Source organism: Spermophilus citellus (assembly GCF_964194105.1).
Source record: "Spermophilus citellus genome assembly, chromosome: 10".
NCBI classification, from domain to species: domain Eukaryota; kingdom Metazoa; phylum Chordata; class Mammalia; order Rodentia; family Sciuridae; genus Spermophilus; species Spermophilus citellus.
This window is the reverse complement of record NC_138197.1, coordinates 66,480,258-66,497,961: the sequence shown is the minus strand read 5'-3', so window position 1 is coordinate 66,497,961 and position 17,704 is coordinate 66,480,258. Positions and strand designations below refer to the sequence as shown.

Here is a 17,704-nt window from a genome sequence, read left to right as displayed (position 1 = left end):
CAAAACTTAGTAACTTAAAACAATAAACAACTGAGCACGGTGGTACACTGCTGTAATCCCAACAACTCCGGAGGCTGAGGCATAAGGATTGCAAATTTGAGGCCAGCTTCAACAACTTAGTGAGACCCTAAGCAATTTAGCAAGACCCTGTCTCAAAATAAAAAATGGTAGGAATGTGGCTCAGTGGTTAAAATCCCCTGGGTTCAATCCCCAGTACCAAAAGAACAAAATAAAATACACATTTATCATCATGTGTTTAAGTGGGTCAGGAATCCAGGTGGGGCTTACCCCAGTCCCTGTTAAAGGTACTACTTGGGACTTCAGTCATCTAAAGGTTCAACCGGGCAGGATCTTCTTCAAAGCTTCCTCATGTGACAATTGGCAGGCCTCCCTAATTGTTGCCAGAGACATCAGCTCCTTGCCACGTGGGCCTCTCATAGGACAATTCACAAGATAGTAGCCAGTTGCTCTCAAAGCAGATGCAGGAAAGAGCAAGAAAGAGAGGACAAGAGAGAACAAGATGGAAGACACAGTCTTTTTTTTTTTTTAAATATTTATTTTTTTTGTTTGTTTTTTTGGCGGACACAACATCTTTGTATGTGGTGCTCGCACTACCGCTTGAGCCACATCCCCAGCCCCAAGACACAGTCTTTTTGTGACCTAGTCTTAGAAGTGACATGCCATCATTTCTGCCAAATGGAAGGCCAACCCATATTCAAGAGAGGGGATTACAAAAAAAGATATGAATAGGTGGGATTCACAGGGGTTATTTTAGAAGCTGCCTACACAGGAATAAGGGAAGATAAGGTTGGAATTACAGGTGGAACTAGATCAAAGAAAGCCATGGAAATGAACCTGAGAGGGAAACCATTCAATTGGAAAGTACATTTAACATTTAAGCCATTTTAGTCAAACTGAAGTGTTGGATAAATAGAAATCTGAGTGTCATCCTAAAAGCCAGCTGTTTAACAAGCTGGAAGGATTAACTAATTATAGTGCCAAAAAAAAAAAAAAAGCTCTCTATTTTATCAGGTAATGATGATCAAATAATTATATAGAAGATAGCTATCTGCCCTCACTAAAAACTTCTAACAACCTATCTTGACAACGCACTCATGAAAATCCAGAATGGCCAACTAATATTTGCGACTGGTTGTCTGTCTCAGGATAGGCTATAAGATACACTTTCAGTAGCTTTCAAAACTCTTTTTTTTTTAAGAGAGAGTGAGAGAGGAGAGAGAGAGAGAGAGAGAGAGAGAGAGAGAGAGAGAGAGAGAGAGAGAATTTTTAATATTTATTTTTTAGTTCTCGGCGGACACAACATCTTTGTTGGTATGTGGTGCTGAGGATCGAACCCGGGCCGCACGCATGCCAGGCGAGCGCGCTACCGCTTGAGCCACATCCCCAGCCCCCTTTCAAAACTCTTTTGTCCCAAACCCACAGCAAGAAATACATTTTACATCACAAATTAGAAGAATACATATACACATTTATACATAATCAAAATAGAAGTTTAATAGAATATAGTGCTATTATATATGGCACACTGATTTTTTTCCCTATCCTATTTCATTAAAGAAGAAAATAAACTGGTAATAATTCACTGAATTCTTCACTTTCCACCACTTGGTTACATTATGGAACAACTTGAAAAATACTGCTGTTCTAGAACATTAGCTTAGAAATCAAACAATATGGTAATGTTCTGAACATTAGGTATTTAGGAATATAGTTTTCCCAGTAATTGAACTAGAACAGTGTCCTATGCATTCTAATCAAAGCATAACAACAAAATCTCAAAGCACATCAGGCCTTGTGTTAGCATATGTTCCTCGGATTGACTCTTGAGAAAATGAATTACATTAGTAATTGAAAAGCACCTTTTTGTTTTTGTTTTTTATTTGCTATTCAGAGCCTGACTATACAGCCATCAAATCAAAATTACACACTCCCAACAACACACCCCAGCACACACAATTTGTTCTGCATTTTACACAAGTATTGCACTTATCTTAAATATATATTGTAATAGGAACCATCAAACATTAGAACATCCAAAGGACAAGAGTTCTGGTTGTGGCCACAAATCACCAACCATAACCATTAACCCTGAGGATTTCCTTAACACCTCAGACTAGGCAGAGGAATGACCTGAGCTTTACCTGCAATGAAAAAGTGTTTTGAGACCTTTTGATTTTTATCATTTGAAATCAGATATAAAGGCATTTCCCAGGACTCTCTTTAATCCACCATCAGATTGTTCTTCTGACAAAAGGAGTTGATTGACTTTAGTAGGGAATGTATATAGAAGGAAGATAATCAAGATTTTTCAGCCCTGATCTTATGCCAAACTCCAAACCTGCAGTGGAGCTCACAATCTCCTTGGGGAAAAGACTGTTAACAAATATGGACAATTTTGAGTACTGTGCAAGACAGAACAGGTTTAATTAAAAAAAAAAAAAAAAAAGTCCTGCACCGCTTGGTTTAGAAAACAGTACCTGCGAAAAGAGGTCTGTGAAGGAAGGGCTTAAGGGCTGGGGATGTGGCTCAAGCGGTAGCGCGCTCGCCTGGCATGCCTGCGGCCCGGTTTCGATCCTCAGCACCACATACCAACAAAGATGTTGTGTCCGCCGAGAACTAAAAAAATAAATATTAAAAATTCTCTCTCTCTCAAAAAAAGGGTTTAAGGCAGGCAGATCTAGGCTTTGCTAGGGCTCAATGACTAAGCCTTGACTGATGGTGGCATTTGAGAGGGGTGAGGGGAGGTTGGGCACTAATGCAAAAAAGACAATTGTTTAAGTCCGACTGGTCTGACCAGAATAGAAGGTTTGGGGTGGGGAAGGGGAAATCAGGTCCTCCCCTATCAATCACCGACACTGGTGCAGGCTGAAGGCACCCGAAGTCTCACGTGCAGCGGAAATAGGCAGCTGTACAAATTTCCTCAGGAAAACATTGAAAGCAAAAATTGTGATCACACCCAACCCTTTCCTCTATGCCCTGCCCAATCTCTCCCACGTCTCCAAAAGGAAGGGAGCAGTAGGTCAAACTCGTTTGTTTATTCCTTTATTCAACTAACATTTCTCTCTCCTGAGGGGTCTTTGTTTCCAGCAAGGGAAGGACTCTTGCCTTTCCGGCAGCACCAAGTATTCCACAGCGAAGGGGCCCCTTAGTTGCCCGGCTCAGCAAGACCACATCACCACTGAAGGAAAGGACAAGGCTAGGGAGAAAGCTTCTCAGACCAGCATTCCAACACAGGCAGCGCCTTTGTAAAGGGGAGGAGGGAGAGAAGAGCTCTCAAATTGCGGATGGGGTGGTGAAATAATGAAATGTTCAGCCAAGGGAAAACTGGGGATTCCTAAACGTCCTCAGATGAGCTGAGGCCCCCCAACAGAGGAGGCCCCTCTGGCTTGCTGGTCAAAATGTAACTTTTCCCTTGCAGGATTTTCCATGTCCGTACAAAAGGTATATCCCAAAACGATGCTGCCAACCGACCTAACCAGGATAGTTTGTAAAAGTGAAACCTGATCTAGGTGGAAAAGAAAGAACGAGAACAGAAACCCACCATGAAGGCAACCTTGCTGTGTTGGACCAAGTTTGCGAGCGAAATTTGTGAGCGAAAATCCCAAAATAAGTCTCAAAATTCACTGGCAAGAAAGGGTTTGGTGGGCCGGATGTGTTTCCCCAAAAGCTAAGACTGGTGGTGACTGCGACCGTAGGGAATTTGAAAGAGAAGGCTCCTCAAAGACCCGGGATTAGGGCTGAAAAGAACAAGCGCAGAGAAGCACGCGGGGGACCTTTCCTGACTGTCCAGGAAGCTAAGAGTCGCTTTTTGCACTAGGGTCTGGGGCGCCGCGGGCTCCTGGCGGCCGCTGGGGGAAGCGCGCAGGCACGGGGGGCGAGGGTGGAGTCTCGGAGCTGGGCGGGCCGGGGGCGGAGCCCAGGTGGTGTTGATATACAAAGGCAGGCACCCCAGCGGCTGCGCCCCGCCCACTGACGTGTCCACGGGTTCCGCTATAACCCGCGGCTCGCAGGGTTGCTCTAGAGCCTTGCCACGCCGCCGCCCCGAGCGCCTTTGGCCGCACCGACGTCCGCAACCGACCACGCGATCCCGCACACTCGCGCCTTTCCCTTGACACGGCGGACGCCGGAGGATTGGGGCGGCAATTTGCCATTTCCTTTTTAAATTAAAATTCTTTTTTCCTGCCTGTTATCGGATTTGGGGGTATTTTTTTTATTTCCTGGTTTTCTTTTATTTTTTTACGATTCTTGTTTGACTGAGACAAACCCGCCGAAGACGCTTGCGTGAGGTTTGCGGACCCAGGAGCGGAGACCACCGAGGTAAAGCGCGCGGGGAGCGTCTGTGCTAAAGGGCGCGGGGCCCCGAGCGGGGTGGGGGAGGGGCGCCCGGGAGGGGCCGCGGCGGGAAGGCGGCGCGGGGGCAGTTCCCTCTGGGCTAGAGCGGGCTTCTTCACTAAGCTGGGTCTGCCGCCCGTGAGTCGCTAACCTCAGGGCAGTCAAGGAAGGGTCGAAAGGCCAGGGCCGCGTGCCCGCCGGTCGCGGAGCCGCATCTTCCCGTTAGGGGGATGGGAGCCCTCCGGGCCCGCGGCTCCGCTGCGGCAAGTCTGGTGACTGATTTGCAGTCGTAAAAATAATTAAGTCCAGGGGTCCAAGAATCCAGGGCTGGCGGAAGTAGGCTCGGGCTTTTATTATATCAGGAGCCAAGGTTGGGGAAGAAGGACCGGGAACGTTTGACAATCGAGGATCGATATTGCATCAGTTCCTTTCCGGGCATAGGAGGGGCAGGGCCGGGCGAAGCGCCGGCGGGCCGAATGCCTGTGAACGGGTGTGCTTGAGGGCACGGTGTGCGCGTGTAAACAAACCCTCCGCGCGTCCGGGGCTGGGCCTTCGCCCCTTTTTGTGAGAGGAGAATCAGTGTCAGCCCTGAACGCTGCCTTTGGGAAGCTTGCTAGCTGCCACAGAAACATTACCCTCTGGGGGGGTCTCGGGTCTGTAAGGGACGGATTACGTGGTATTGTTGTTCCACATGCTGAAAAAGGAGCCGTGCGCCAGGGTTGGCAGCACGTTAGGCAGTGCCTGGGCGGAATGAGTGTCTCGTATGCCTGTGCAAACTGGGGCGGCTGGAGGAAAGCAAACAGACCCCCTCGCCACCCTCGCCCCGGCTTAGACTCGTGACAGTGGAGAAGGTGAAATACTAAAATCTGCTAGCGAAGGGGCCTCTGCGGGTGCAGTGCTGTAGTGGGATCATCTTTGTTCTCGGCGGCTCCGCCGTCTGTACTTTTCCGCCCCTCGGCGCGCCCCCGCCCCTCGCGCTCGGCTGGTACTTTTCCACTCGCCTGGACTGGGATGAATCAGCCGCGCTGCACCGCCCGGCGGCGTCACGTGATCGGGTGGCGGGCGGGCGCTGCGGTGTTGACGCGCCGCCTTTACCTTCTCAGGCAGCCTTGCGGGGCCGGTGCACCGCCAAGGACAAAAGGAACCCAGAGCTGCTCTGCGCACCCGATTCCTCCTGATGCTCACCATGAAGAAAGCCGAAATGGGAAGGTTCAATATTTCCCCGGATGAAGACAGCAGCAGCTACAGTTCCAACAGCGATTTCAACTACTCCTATCCCACCAAGCAAGCAGCTCTGAAAAGGTGGGAGAAGTTGTGCACTTTAAAAAAAAAAAACCAAAAACAAAAACACAGGTCTGGGAGTTACCTCGGACTCTGCTTTTGTTGCTTTAATTTACTGTAGCATTTGGAGAGTGCAGAAACTCATATGAGTTACCCAGTTGCCTTATTGCAATGATAGTATCCTGTGAAAGTCCTATCTTGTGTTCGTCTCCCTATTAATGTTTATGTATTAAGGCGTTCTGGCAAAAGGAGGGGAACTACTTTATATTAAAGCAGACTGGTGTATAATGTATATGTCTTACATTTATGTATGCATTTTTTTTTTTTTTTTTTTTTTTGCAGTCATTACGCAGATGTAGATCCTGAAAACCAGAACTTTTTACTTGAATCAAATCTGGGGAAGAAGAAGTATGAAACAGACTTTGTAAGTTAAAAAATAATTTATCTGTGGCTTAATGGAGTAAAAGAATAGTTTTAGATTTCAAATCTAACTTGCCCAAACCTGGTTTTCTCCATTTAATTATTGTTATATGTTTGGTTATCGTTTTCCCTTTATGTAGCATCCAGGTACTACTTCCTTTGGAATGTCAGTATTTAATCTGAGCAATGCGATTGTGGGCAGTGGAATCCTTGGGCTTTCTTATGCCATGGCTAATACTGGAATTGCTCTTTTTATGTAAGTATGTGTAAGTAGTGAATCTGCCATACAGGGCAGTTAATACGATAATAAGACATGTTTTGGCTCCAGAAATCAAATTTACAGTTTAAATAATTGACTTAAAAATTAGTTCTTTCAAGTTAAAAGTATGTAAAATCATAAAATCTTTATTATTCTACATATTGCACAAAACCAAGAAAGCCTTTTAGGTAGAAAAAAAATAGGGCACCCCTCTCAAACTGACAAATTTAGCATAAAGCTTAGCATATACTGGATAATAAAAAAGAATTGATAAATCCAGAGTGGCTGCAATTTCTGTTCTGGTAAAAGGAGAAGTCAAAAATATGTGTCTCCGTATCAGCTTGAAAAATGGACAAGGTCTCCCCAAGGACTTGGCCCCTTAAATGCATAAGGAAAAAGAAAATTCTAAATATGTAAGGTGTGGTGATATTTACCTGGCCTGCAGCATGTTTGTTTTAGGATAAGTGAGTCATAATCTTCTGGTTGCTGAAAAGCGATTCATATGTGTGGAGGGGTTTTTTTCTCCTTTTTTCAATGTTTGTTTTTCCAGATCTTTACCATTGCATGCTGTGGCAAAAATGAATACATATACCTGTTTTTAAATAGTTTTCCTCCCTAATTACCCAGTTAGAATTGGTCAGTCTTATGCTTTTCACCATAAATCCCTGGATAGAATTTTGGAGGTACAGAAAACTTTATAGAGAAGACCATTATTTAGGCATCTTTACCCTGGAAATATGGTAGAAAAATATGGACTGTATTTCCAGGAAAATACCTGACTAACGCACATGTAAGTTTGAGCATGTATTTTTCAATGTTTGGTTCATAACCATTAAGTATCTGTGGACTCCTAGCTAAAGCAGTTGCTATGGAGGATCCCACTACTTAATATTTTCATTGTATTAGGTGAGGTAACCATACATACATACATAACATGCAACTATTCCTTTGTGACAAATATGTTTTAGTTAACTAACTGGTACCTTATACTCAAGTTCTTATTTTCCCCAGGATGATGGAATGTTCGTGAAAAGAAAAGCAGACTTTTGCAAAGCTCTGCTTTGTGAAACTCCATAGTGTGGTTAAACTGGTTTTGGGAACTGGAAGCTAGGATTCATAGGACATGCTTTATTAGAACGAGACATTAAAGATCTCCTGCTAAGGTGAAGGACCAGGAATTTACATAGACGGGATCCTATAATTTCAAAGTTTTTAGTGGGAAACTTGAATAGTTAAATATCTGAAACCCTTCCTAGCTCTTAGTATTAAACTGGAAGCAATTTTAAAATGCTACTGACGTTGGTTATAGTGCAAAAAAATTAAATGAGATAAAATGGCAACTCTTTCCGAAGTGAAAGGAAAAGTCTGATGTTACCCTTGCACTTTTGGATTGCTCCTATTTCAATAGAAGTTTACATGTTTGATTAACCTTTATAATAAGTGGCTAAATTATATCAAGATTGCTTGAGTTTTTACTTGCCAGTATTTCCATCATATTCAGTGGTATAGAGGTAAGTGGGCCAAAAGCCACAAGATGGTTCACTTAACTCTATAGCTGACCTTTTTAACTGGAATCAGTCTTGAAGTTGAATGTGACCTCTAAGGAGATGAAGTCCTTTTATCTTTCAATGTTACTTTGTTTTGTTTTTAACTAAACCAACATCTTTTCTCCAGTTAAAAGTGAAGCTAGTAGTGTCACCTTAAATTTCTGGTGTTAGAATTGCCATTTCCTACATTTAATTCCTAGACATCAATTTCTTTGCCAGCACTTACATCTACATCATACTGTGTGCAGTTTTCCCATACAGAACAAAATTCACATGACCATTGTCTTTGCAGGGTTTTCTATGAGTTTCCTTGATTTTTGTTGTTGTTATTGTTGTTCATTTGTTTCTTAAAAATAAAAATCCTATCTGGTTTGGGTGAAAGGAAAGTGTAGCTGGGATGAGAGAAAACTTGTATTCTATTTTTTTTCCCCCTCATCAAAGTGAAAAGTTTAAGGGAAAGGATAGTTTAGACTGTCAAACTTGATGGCCTGTTTGTTCTAGCATAGGCATAGCTTGTATTCCTCACCTTGAGGTACAGTTTATTGTATCTTCATGGTCATTAGTTCTCTGATTCGTGCCCAGTTGTTAGTAAAGTTTGTAGTGCCTAACACTTAAAATGTTAGTTTCATTTCCCCTTTCCCATTCCTCTCCTTATCTACACAGTCCATGTGGTCTCAAGACCTTTCCTGAACCTGTCTCAATTGGATTTCACACACACACACAAAAAAAACTCATGGGTGGGGCTTAATGACAAATTTTACTGACATTTTATAGAAAAAGGGAACCATTAAGACACAGACGTGGCAGACATCTAATTTTTATAGTGCCAAAATCAGAATGCTCCACTGGGAAGTTTTTCCAGCATCTCCTGCTGCAATTGGTACAGGGTGTACATCCTTGCTCTTAACCATAGTTACTATGGAACTAGCATCTGAAACATCTTGTTATGAATTTTTATTGTCTGTCAAGAGGTGAAATTGACATTCCGGTTAGCAGAAAAGGGGACGCCAATTCTTGGGAACATATTGGCACAAACAAGATATGCTCCATATTTAAAAAACCGAAAAGCATTATCTTTAAGATAGTCCTGCTTGTTTCTAACCTTGTACCTTCTCCTTCTTTCAACAGAATTCTTTTGACATTTGTGTCAATATTTTCCCTATATTCTGTTCATCTCCTTTTGAAGACTGCCAATGAAGGAGGTAAGGAAACATCCCTTGATTTTTTTTTTCCCCCTAAAATAATTTATACCTATCATGATTTTCTTTTTAAAAGGGGCTTGCTCATGATCCATCCTGTTTTATTCAAATTGTAGGGTCTTTGTTATATGAACAGTTGGGACAGAAGGCATTTGGACTGGTTGGAAAGCTTGCAGCCTCTGGGTCAATTACAATGCAGAACATTGGAGGTAAGTTTTAAAAGGTGATATGGATAGACGTTTTGCTCATTGTGTAGCACAGTGATGACACATGAGTTTTCGTGTCACATGCCACATTTTGCACTTGTAATGGTATAATTTTGTTTTCCTCCAGCTATGTCAAGCTACCTCTTCATAGTGAAATATGAGTTACCTTTGGTGATCCAGGCATTAATGAACATTGAAGATACAACTGGGTAGGTGCTAAGTAAGGTTACTCCTAAGAAACAATTATAGTCTAAAATGGCTAAACAATTACATTCTAAAATGGTTAGATACATTTGACCCAAGTTGGATATAAAATGATTATTAGTAAATTGGCCATAAAATGCTCCTGATGAAACTGATCAAGAAGCCCCCTATAAACTGATTTGAACTTTTGAAAATGAAAGGCCAAAGATAGTAGCTAGTTTTGTAATTCTGGATACCTATATCTAATTTGTGTGTAAAAACAGGTTTTCTAGAAGTTTCTCTTTATATTCACATTTGAGAAGTTATCATTATATAATATGGACCCCAGCTTTGAATTACATTAAAAGTCAGTCTTAAACCTTACTGTTTAAAGCAGGATATCAAAAAATATATGACCACATAGTAGGGACCTTTTTCTTCTTACAAAGTTATTCATCCCAGTGAACTAGCAGGTTTTTACCTGAAGTAAACACAGAAAGGCTCATTTACTTCCCAACTTACAGGCAGCATATTACCTCAAAATAGAGAGGTACGGTTATCTTTGGTGTGGCTTTAGAAATGTAATGTGATAAACTGATCTTTAAATATTAGTTGTCTGTGGGGTCCTTGTTGCCAAAGTGAGAAGAATGGAATTTATAAGCAGTTAAGAGTTTGAAAATAGCGATTTAAAGAAAGGTATAGTTCTTAATTAACTAAAAAGGAAAAAACATAATTGTAGAAGTCTTAGGGGATATACGTAAAACTTTTTTGTGTCCTGTAAGTTCAGAAAGGATCTTTTGACTACTTTGGGAGTCAAGGTGGGTTAAGGTGTTAACAACACATTGATAATCTGGAACAAGTACTGGTTTGGAGAATTAGATTTGGGCCTCCCCCACCCCCTCTTGTTTTAGGTTTTGGCTTGGCTTTTGGTTTTGCCTGTGCATTTTAATCTAAGTATAAAAACTTGTTGAAATGTTGAATAAGTGTATTTGCTAACAAATGTCTTTAAAAAAAAAATACAGCTTGTTGTAAAATGTACTTGTTTCCAGCATTAGAAATTACAGGCTAAAGCTATAACAAAGTTGGTGTACAATTTTTCTAAAAGTGCTTAAAGATTAGCTTACTGGCTTCACAAAGCAGCTTTGTTCCCTATGTTAGTATCAAGCCTTCAAGAAGCATTTTATGTTATGAATCAACTGGCAGCCTTCCTAGAGCAAATAGAGGGACAAAAGTTAGACTGTTTTATACCCTATTTCTAACCTGAGTGAATATTCATCTAGCATACAAAGTTAAAAAGTTATTCCTGTGTTTAATAAGGGATACTTTTTCCAAAACTTTTCTTTTCCTGTGTTTATTTTTAAGGTATTTCTGTAGAGTCCTCTGACAAGATTTGTACATTCTGTAGCTGGTTTTGACCTTGCTTCTCTTTTCTTTAATTCAGATTGTGGTATCTGAATGGTGACTATTTGGTTCTGCTGGTGTCATTGGTGCTCATTCTTCCTTTGTCACTGCTAAGAAATTTAGGTGAGCAAATCTGTTTCTAAAGAAAGTTGAAATGGTTTTCTTTGCTAGAATTTATGAAAGCTGAAAGGCCCTGAACCCCTATATTAATTGTAGCATGCATGACCTATAGTTATTTAAAATCTTAGTAGGATGGCTCCCAAAGAGTCAGAATATTTCATTTACATAACTGATGTCTTGTCCCTTATAAGCAGTAATGCACAATAATTGTTTAATGATTTTTATTATAACAAGTATGTGTCTTAGTATATTAGAATTAGAAATTTAATACTGTTATCTACTACACTTTTTAGTGTCTCAAGTCTTCCCATAAGAATTGACTTACATTTGCCCTGCAGAGCCCTATTTTATTAAACTAGGTTTTTTTCTTATCTCTTACAGGATATTTGGGATATACCAGTGGCCTTTCCTTATTGTGTATGATGTTCTTTCTGATTGTGGTAGGTATGGTTTTTCTTCAGAGAATATTGGTTATAACCTCTGTCTCATTGTTCAGCTTAACAAAGGCAAAATAATATATTTTCAGGTGATTTGCAAGAAATTTCAGATTCCTTGTCCTATGGAAGCTGCTTTGATAATTAATGAAACAGTAAACAGCACCCTAACAGAGCCAACAACTTTCATACCTAATTTGATGTTTAACATGACTGAAGTTGACTCTTGCAGACCACATTATTTTATCTTCAACTCACAGGTAACTTAATTCCTAAAGTAAAGGAAGGGTGGGAAATTAGTCCTTCTTAGAAAGCATTCAATTAGCTACTGAGTTGTGAAGAAAATATGGGTTTATATCTTAATAGATTAAGAAATGAAATAATCGTGTGGTGCTAAATAATGGGGAGATTTAGAAGTTAGGATATTGTCCACACTGGATAGGCAGTCTCACATCAGGATATTAAATAAGCTTTTACATCTTTTTCAGACTGTATATGCTGTGCCAATTCTGACATTTTCATTTGTCTGTCATCCTGCTGTTCTTCCCATCTATGAAGAGCTGAAAGGGTGAGTCCTTTGCTTTTATATAAATTTACTGTGAAAATATTAAACAATGGTTTGTAACTGTTGCTAAAATACATGTTTGCATTTTCTTTTAAATTTATATAGCCGCAGCCGGAGAAGAATGATGAATGTGTCCAAGATTTCATTTTTTGCTATGTTTCTTATGTATCTGCTTGCTGCCCTCTTTGGATACCTGACATTTTATGGTAAATAATGCCTAACTTGAGGGGAAAAGACTTAATTTATTGTACTAAGGTGATACTTTTCTGTGTGTAGTTTTATCACTTAAAAAGTTCAGACTGGTTTGTAATCTTTCATAGTTGAGATGAAAGTTGAATTTAGAGTTTAGAATTTCCTATAGTGTATTACAGTAATTTTTAGAATCCAGGTTTGAACAACATTATTCATTTTTATGGCAGGTTTTTATGATATTCTTACCTGCTGTCTGCTTCTTCTCCCGTCACCTTTAAACTGTATAACAGACAAACTAAGCCAAACCATGGGATTTAGCTATTTAGCTCCTGTTGTTTTTAATGCAGGTCATGTGGCTAAATCTCTACTTGGTATTTAGAAAAACTCTCCTTCAATGTTATTTTAATTGCATTAGTCATAATTCCAAATTAATCTTATTAGCCTCTTATTCGTTTTGTGAGTAGCTAATAATTTTAGTACAGATTTCACCATAAGTTAGGTTTTCTACTTGATCTTCAGAGAAAACAGCACACTAAAAGCTTTTTTGATCTTTCCCCACAGAACATGTGGAGTCAGAATTGCTTCATACCTATTCTACTGTTATGGGAACTGATATTCTTCTTCTCATTGTTCGTTTGGCTGTGCTGGTGGCTGTCACCCTGACTGTACCAGTAGTTATCTTCCCAGTAAGTAATCAATTGCCTTTTGAGTAGGCATGTATTTTTAGACAGGAACATTTGTAAGATGTTCCGATATATTCACTATTACTTGGGATTTTTTATTTTTGCATTAATTAAAGCTGGATTTTAAAATAGTATATATATATATATATATATATTTTTTTTTTTTTTTTTTTTTTCAGATCCGGAGTTCTGTAACACACTTGTTATGTGCAACAAAAGATTTCAGTTGGTGGCGTCATAGCCTTATTACAGTGTCTATCTTGGCATTTACCAATTTGCTTGTTATCTTTGTCCCAACTATTAGGGATATCTTTGGTTTTATTGGTAAGTATTTTAAAGTATCAAAGTTGATTCAAATGGAATTTGAATTTAACATCCCTGTAGGGATGTTAAGACTTAAAAAATATGACTCATTGAATTCTCAAGAAATGGTAAATATTCTTTTACAGGTGCGTCTGCAGCTGCTATGTTGATTTTTATTCTTCCATCTGCCTTCTATATCAAGTTGGTGAAGAAAGAATCTATGAAGTCTGTACAAAAGATTGGGGTGAGTGAAAGATGATAGCTGTAAAAACTAACAACTTTTTTTAACATCAGAGATTCCCCCAGTTGATTTTAACTTTACTTTCTCAGCCATCATAGTTATTTCTAGTAAGCATTTCAGTAAATAATACAACTTGACAGAAGTTTGGGGAGGGGAGTAAAAAGATAATTTGCCATCTCACAGATACTCAATTTGATTAGAAGAGTTATTAGACATTTTAGAGATAGGAATAAAGAATAGCGTAAAGACACCCAATTTTTAGCACCCATTCGCCAGTGATTGTTGTGTGATAGGTGCTTAAAGGGACATTGAGTATATAAAGAGAAAAGGCCGAGGTGTTTAGTTGAATGAAACTAACCGTCCTTAAAGCAAAGCTCAGTAGGGCCAAAGTGTTGACCATTGTATACTTGAGATGTAGTGATAACTGACTACCAAGAGCATGACAGGTATTGTAGTTCTGGAGCTAGAATCCTGGTCTGTTTAGGGAAAAAAATTGCTTCTCAATATTTTCCATTACCATTCTGGTCTGTAATTGTTTATGCACCAACAACTGACAGCTTGTTTTATTCAAAATTGGATAGTGACAATAGTGAGATTGAGTAGACTTAACTCATCTCTGAAAGATTTCTGTCTTTGACTTAGGCTGCATCTATATGAAGTATTTTATTCAGCAGTAAAATGTCCTTTTTGTTTGAGACAAAAAAATGAAAAAGTATAATTCAGGAAGCTTTATAAGTATAGTCATTTTATACTAAAAATAACCCCTTGATCACAGAAAATAGTTTATATAAACAAAGCAAAACTAGTATAGAACATTATACAGATGTAACTTTAGTAAGCATGAACCTAAATTAAAGGTAAGGAATGTTTAGCATATGTGTTGCTTGCTGATTAGTTTTCTCTGCTCATTGCAGGCTCTGTTTTTCCTGATCAGTGGCATAGTGGTGATGATCGGAAGCATGGTCTTGATTGTTTTGGATTGGGTACACAATGCTCCTGGAGGTGGCCATTAATTGATACCACTTAAACTCGAATAGTCCATCTGAAGCCAGTGTTGAGTCAACTCAACTACTGTGAAATTTCACCTGATGTTTTCAGTTTCACTTCCTTTTTAAGTGCAGATTCCTCGCTGGTTCTTCTGAATGCAGAATAAGTGAACTTTTTTTCTTTACTTTTTTCTTTTTCTATTTTAAAGAAACTTATCTGTATGTTAGGAATGGATATTAACAACAAAACCACGAGTCTCGGGTTAAGGGAAGTGACAATTTTATTCCATTCCAGAGAATGGACGAACTCTTAACTTTTATCAAGCCACATGTTTGGCTGTGTCATTGTTTAACTTGGATATTTTATGATTTTACTTGAATGTGCCTAATGGAACCATTCGATGTGAGAAACAATTATTTACAGCAAAGTGTTGAAAACAACCATTGAGAAAACACTATTATTTTTTGTACCAAAAATACTTAAAGACCTCAGAAGCACTATTTTACTTTTAAGGAATTGCTTTTTTTTTTTAACTTTATCCAGAAACAGTTGTCAATGAATTCCGTAAAATAATTTCATTGGTATTTAAAAATTAATATTAGTATTATGAAATGATTTGCCTTTTTTGTAGGCATTATAAGCCAAATACTTTTTTACCCAAAATAATTTTTAAGAGTAAATGATGTTATGAAAAATTGTACCATGAATTAGGAAGCATTGTTTTTTCCATTCAAACTTCACCTTACATATAGGATGATTGATTGATTTTTGCTACACCAAATCAGATGAACCCTGTTCATCATTTTTCTTCTCTCCCAAATAATGTGGTTCATTCAGACTTAAATTTTTAAGTCTTCAGCCTATTAGAATGGAAGATAATGTAGATATTTCTATGGGAAATAAAATAGCTAATTTTGAGGTACCAAATAGTGCAATTGGGTAAAACAGGGTTTATTCAGTTGCATCTGTCTCCAGAGTTGTATTGACAGCTCTGGGTCTCTTTTTGGGCCAGCCCTTTTTTGACATTGCTTCCAGCAGTGAAAAATGGGCACTTGATGGCAATAGGCCAGAACTATTCTATCCAGAGAGTACAACTTTTCAAAATGCTCATCTACTGGAAGTATGATTTACTTGACTTTGTATGGCTTAGTTGTATTCATGTTTTGTCTTGTAGTAGAGGTCTAATCCATAGGTTACACCGATATTTGATATGATATAAGTTCTCTTCATATAGGCCACTGGGTTTCTCATGCAGTAAGCTTTTTAAAAATTTGTTTGCACTGGATTGTCATCTCAATCTTATATAATGTAAAATTACTTGTTTACATCCAAAACATGATTAGCTAGGAAAAACAGTGCAACCTAATTGTACGTAGTTGTTTTGGTCCAACTGCATGTTCACCCTTCCATTTCAATTCCAGTTAGAGATGAAAACATTATTTTGTAACTTGGCTTTAAGAGCACATTTATTGTACGATACGGTGTATGGTGAATATATTATTAAATAATGTGGTACTTTGCTCATCAGGCATAATATCTAAAATCTAATATACATAATTCCATTAAGTGGTTGAGGGAAGCAAATAATGGAATCATCAATTGGTTATCTGGCTCTAAAGTTTTCTTTTGAACTAAACATTTTTTGAGTTTTACACAAGAGCCAGAAATGTGGCAGACATGGTTTTTGTTACATGTTCTTGTATTATATGTGACTAATTTACAGGCAATGTGTCTGTGATTAAAGACCCTCACGGAACTGGAAGACGTCTTGTAGTGCTACGTTGGGTGAAGTCCATTTTTGTTTTCTACAAAGATAAAATAATTAGGGACCGTCTAGAAATAGAAAGGCAATGAGAAGACAAATTGCACAGCACTGCTTTCATTTAATTGGCTTTGGGCACTCCATTTGAATTCAGAACCTCACCTGTATTTGAGACCAAGAATTGGCACTTCTGCTTGAGTTCTAAGTACAGAGTTGCTTTCTACGTTCACCACCTTCTGTGTAGAAGAAAGTACCTTGGCATCCCGGAAAGAATGGAAGAAAAGAATCCTCTTCTCACAGCAAATCAGTGTTGGAGAGGTTCCCCCCTAATCCTCATTGGTTAAGGTTCAAAATCAATTCCTAGGATAAATTCCATTGCATGGTTTTCTTGAAGCTATCTTGTCTGCCTTGAGGTTCCTAAACAGTGAATTCCCATTAATGAGCAGTCTTCAGTATTAAAACCACTGTCTTGTCACCTCATTTTGCATTACTGTCTTCCGTGGATGTTTCAGTTATAACTGCAATGTTATTTATAGAACAGCATTAATCCATTAAAGCTAACCTATTTTTCAATATTTATGATAATCTATGTACATACATTGTCTGTCCATATGTATTTGTAAATAGGTTGTATATAATATGTCAGTATTGGGTCTTGGGTTCACATGTATATATTCCTGTAAGTTTCTTAACTGCATTTTGATGAATTTACATTATGTATAAGTCCCCAAAGTACCTGTACAGAGAATTCAATATAAAAGAAAGACTCAAGTTGTGTACAAATACTAAACATTTAAAATACTTGTTTAAACTGTATTTGCAATAAACTGGTTGGACATCAAATTTTTTTCATGAAAACTTGGTGCAAGTTCAGATCTTTATTTAAATTTTAAATAAAGCCTAAATTTTCAAAATGCAGTAGTTATCAAAATGTGATAGTGTAATGAAATCAAATGTGATCTAGTATAATGAAACACCTTTGAGAACCTGGGTGCATTGACATTGTATATTAGTGTAAATATCCCCATTGTACTGTTAGAGGCCAACAGTTCCAGTGTGGTTTGTTGGCAAGGAGTGCTACACCGTTTCAATGAAACAATGTATGTTTTAACTGAACTAAAATAAATACATGCTTAATCCTGAGTGGTAGTGTTTTTCCTTTGAAGTAATGGGATTAGCAGCATTTTGTAAACACTTAGCAGTTGGTGAGTGTCATTATGTGTTAGTGGTTATAATGAACAGAAAAATGAATTTAAATTCCAAAGTTTACAAACTAAAAGAATGAAAAGACAAGCTGGGAAGATGCTAAAAGGAATCAAAAGCACCCAGACTTCACCCTGCTGATGGAATAAGTAGGCCAAAAATGCATCAGAAACCATAAAAGTAATTGTTTCCCATATGTGCCTATATGTTCTGAATGTATAGGTATGGCTGGAGTAAAGCCCAGGACCCAGTTTGTATTCAGTTTCAGGAAGCCCCTAATACAGGTACAATTAAGGACCACTGAGGCCTGGAAATATTAGTTTGGTGAATTGGTCATGAAAGGAAGCATTGATTGACACGCTGAT

The 17,704-nt window shown here is 38.8% G+C and overlaps 1 protein-coding gene across 1 annotated transcript; it reads left to right on the top strand.

Moving 5' to 3' along the window:
- Positions 1-3,985: 3,985 nt before the first annotated feature.
- Positions 3,986-17,279, top strand: SLC38A2 (solute carrier family 38 member 2). The gene is made up of 16 exons (XM_081309859.1): positions 3,986-4,338; positions 5,457-5,655; positions 5,977-6,058; positions 6,195-6,310; positions 8,989-9,062; positions 9,176-9,268; positions 9,393-9,474; positions 10,890-10,972; positions 11,351-11,409; positions 11,496-11,663; positions 11,892-11,971; positions 12,074-12,174; positions 12,722-12,846; positions 13,023-13,167; positions 13,293-13,390; positions 14,302-17,279. Exons 2-16 carry the CDS (start codon positions 5,531-5,533, stop codon positions 14,398-14,400), a joined length of 1,530 nt encoding a protein of 509 aa, XP_081165985.1. The 5' UTR covers positions 3,986-4,338; positions 5,457-5,530; the 3' UTR covers positions 14,401-17,279.
- Positions 17,280-17,704: the final 425 nt, after the last annotated feature.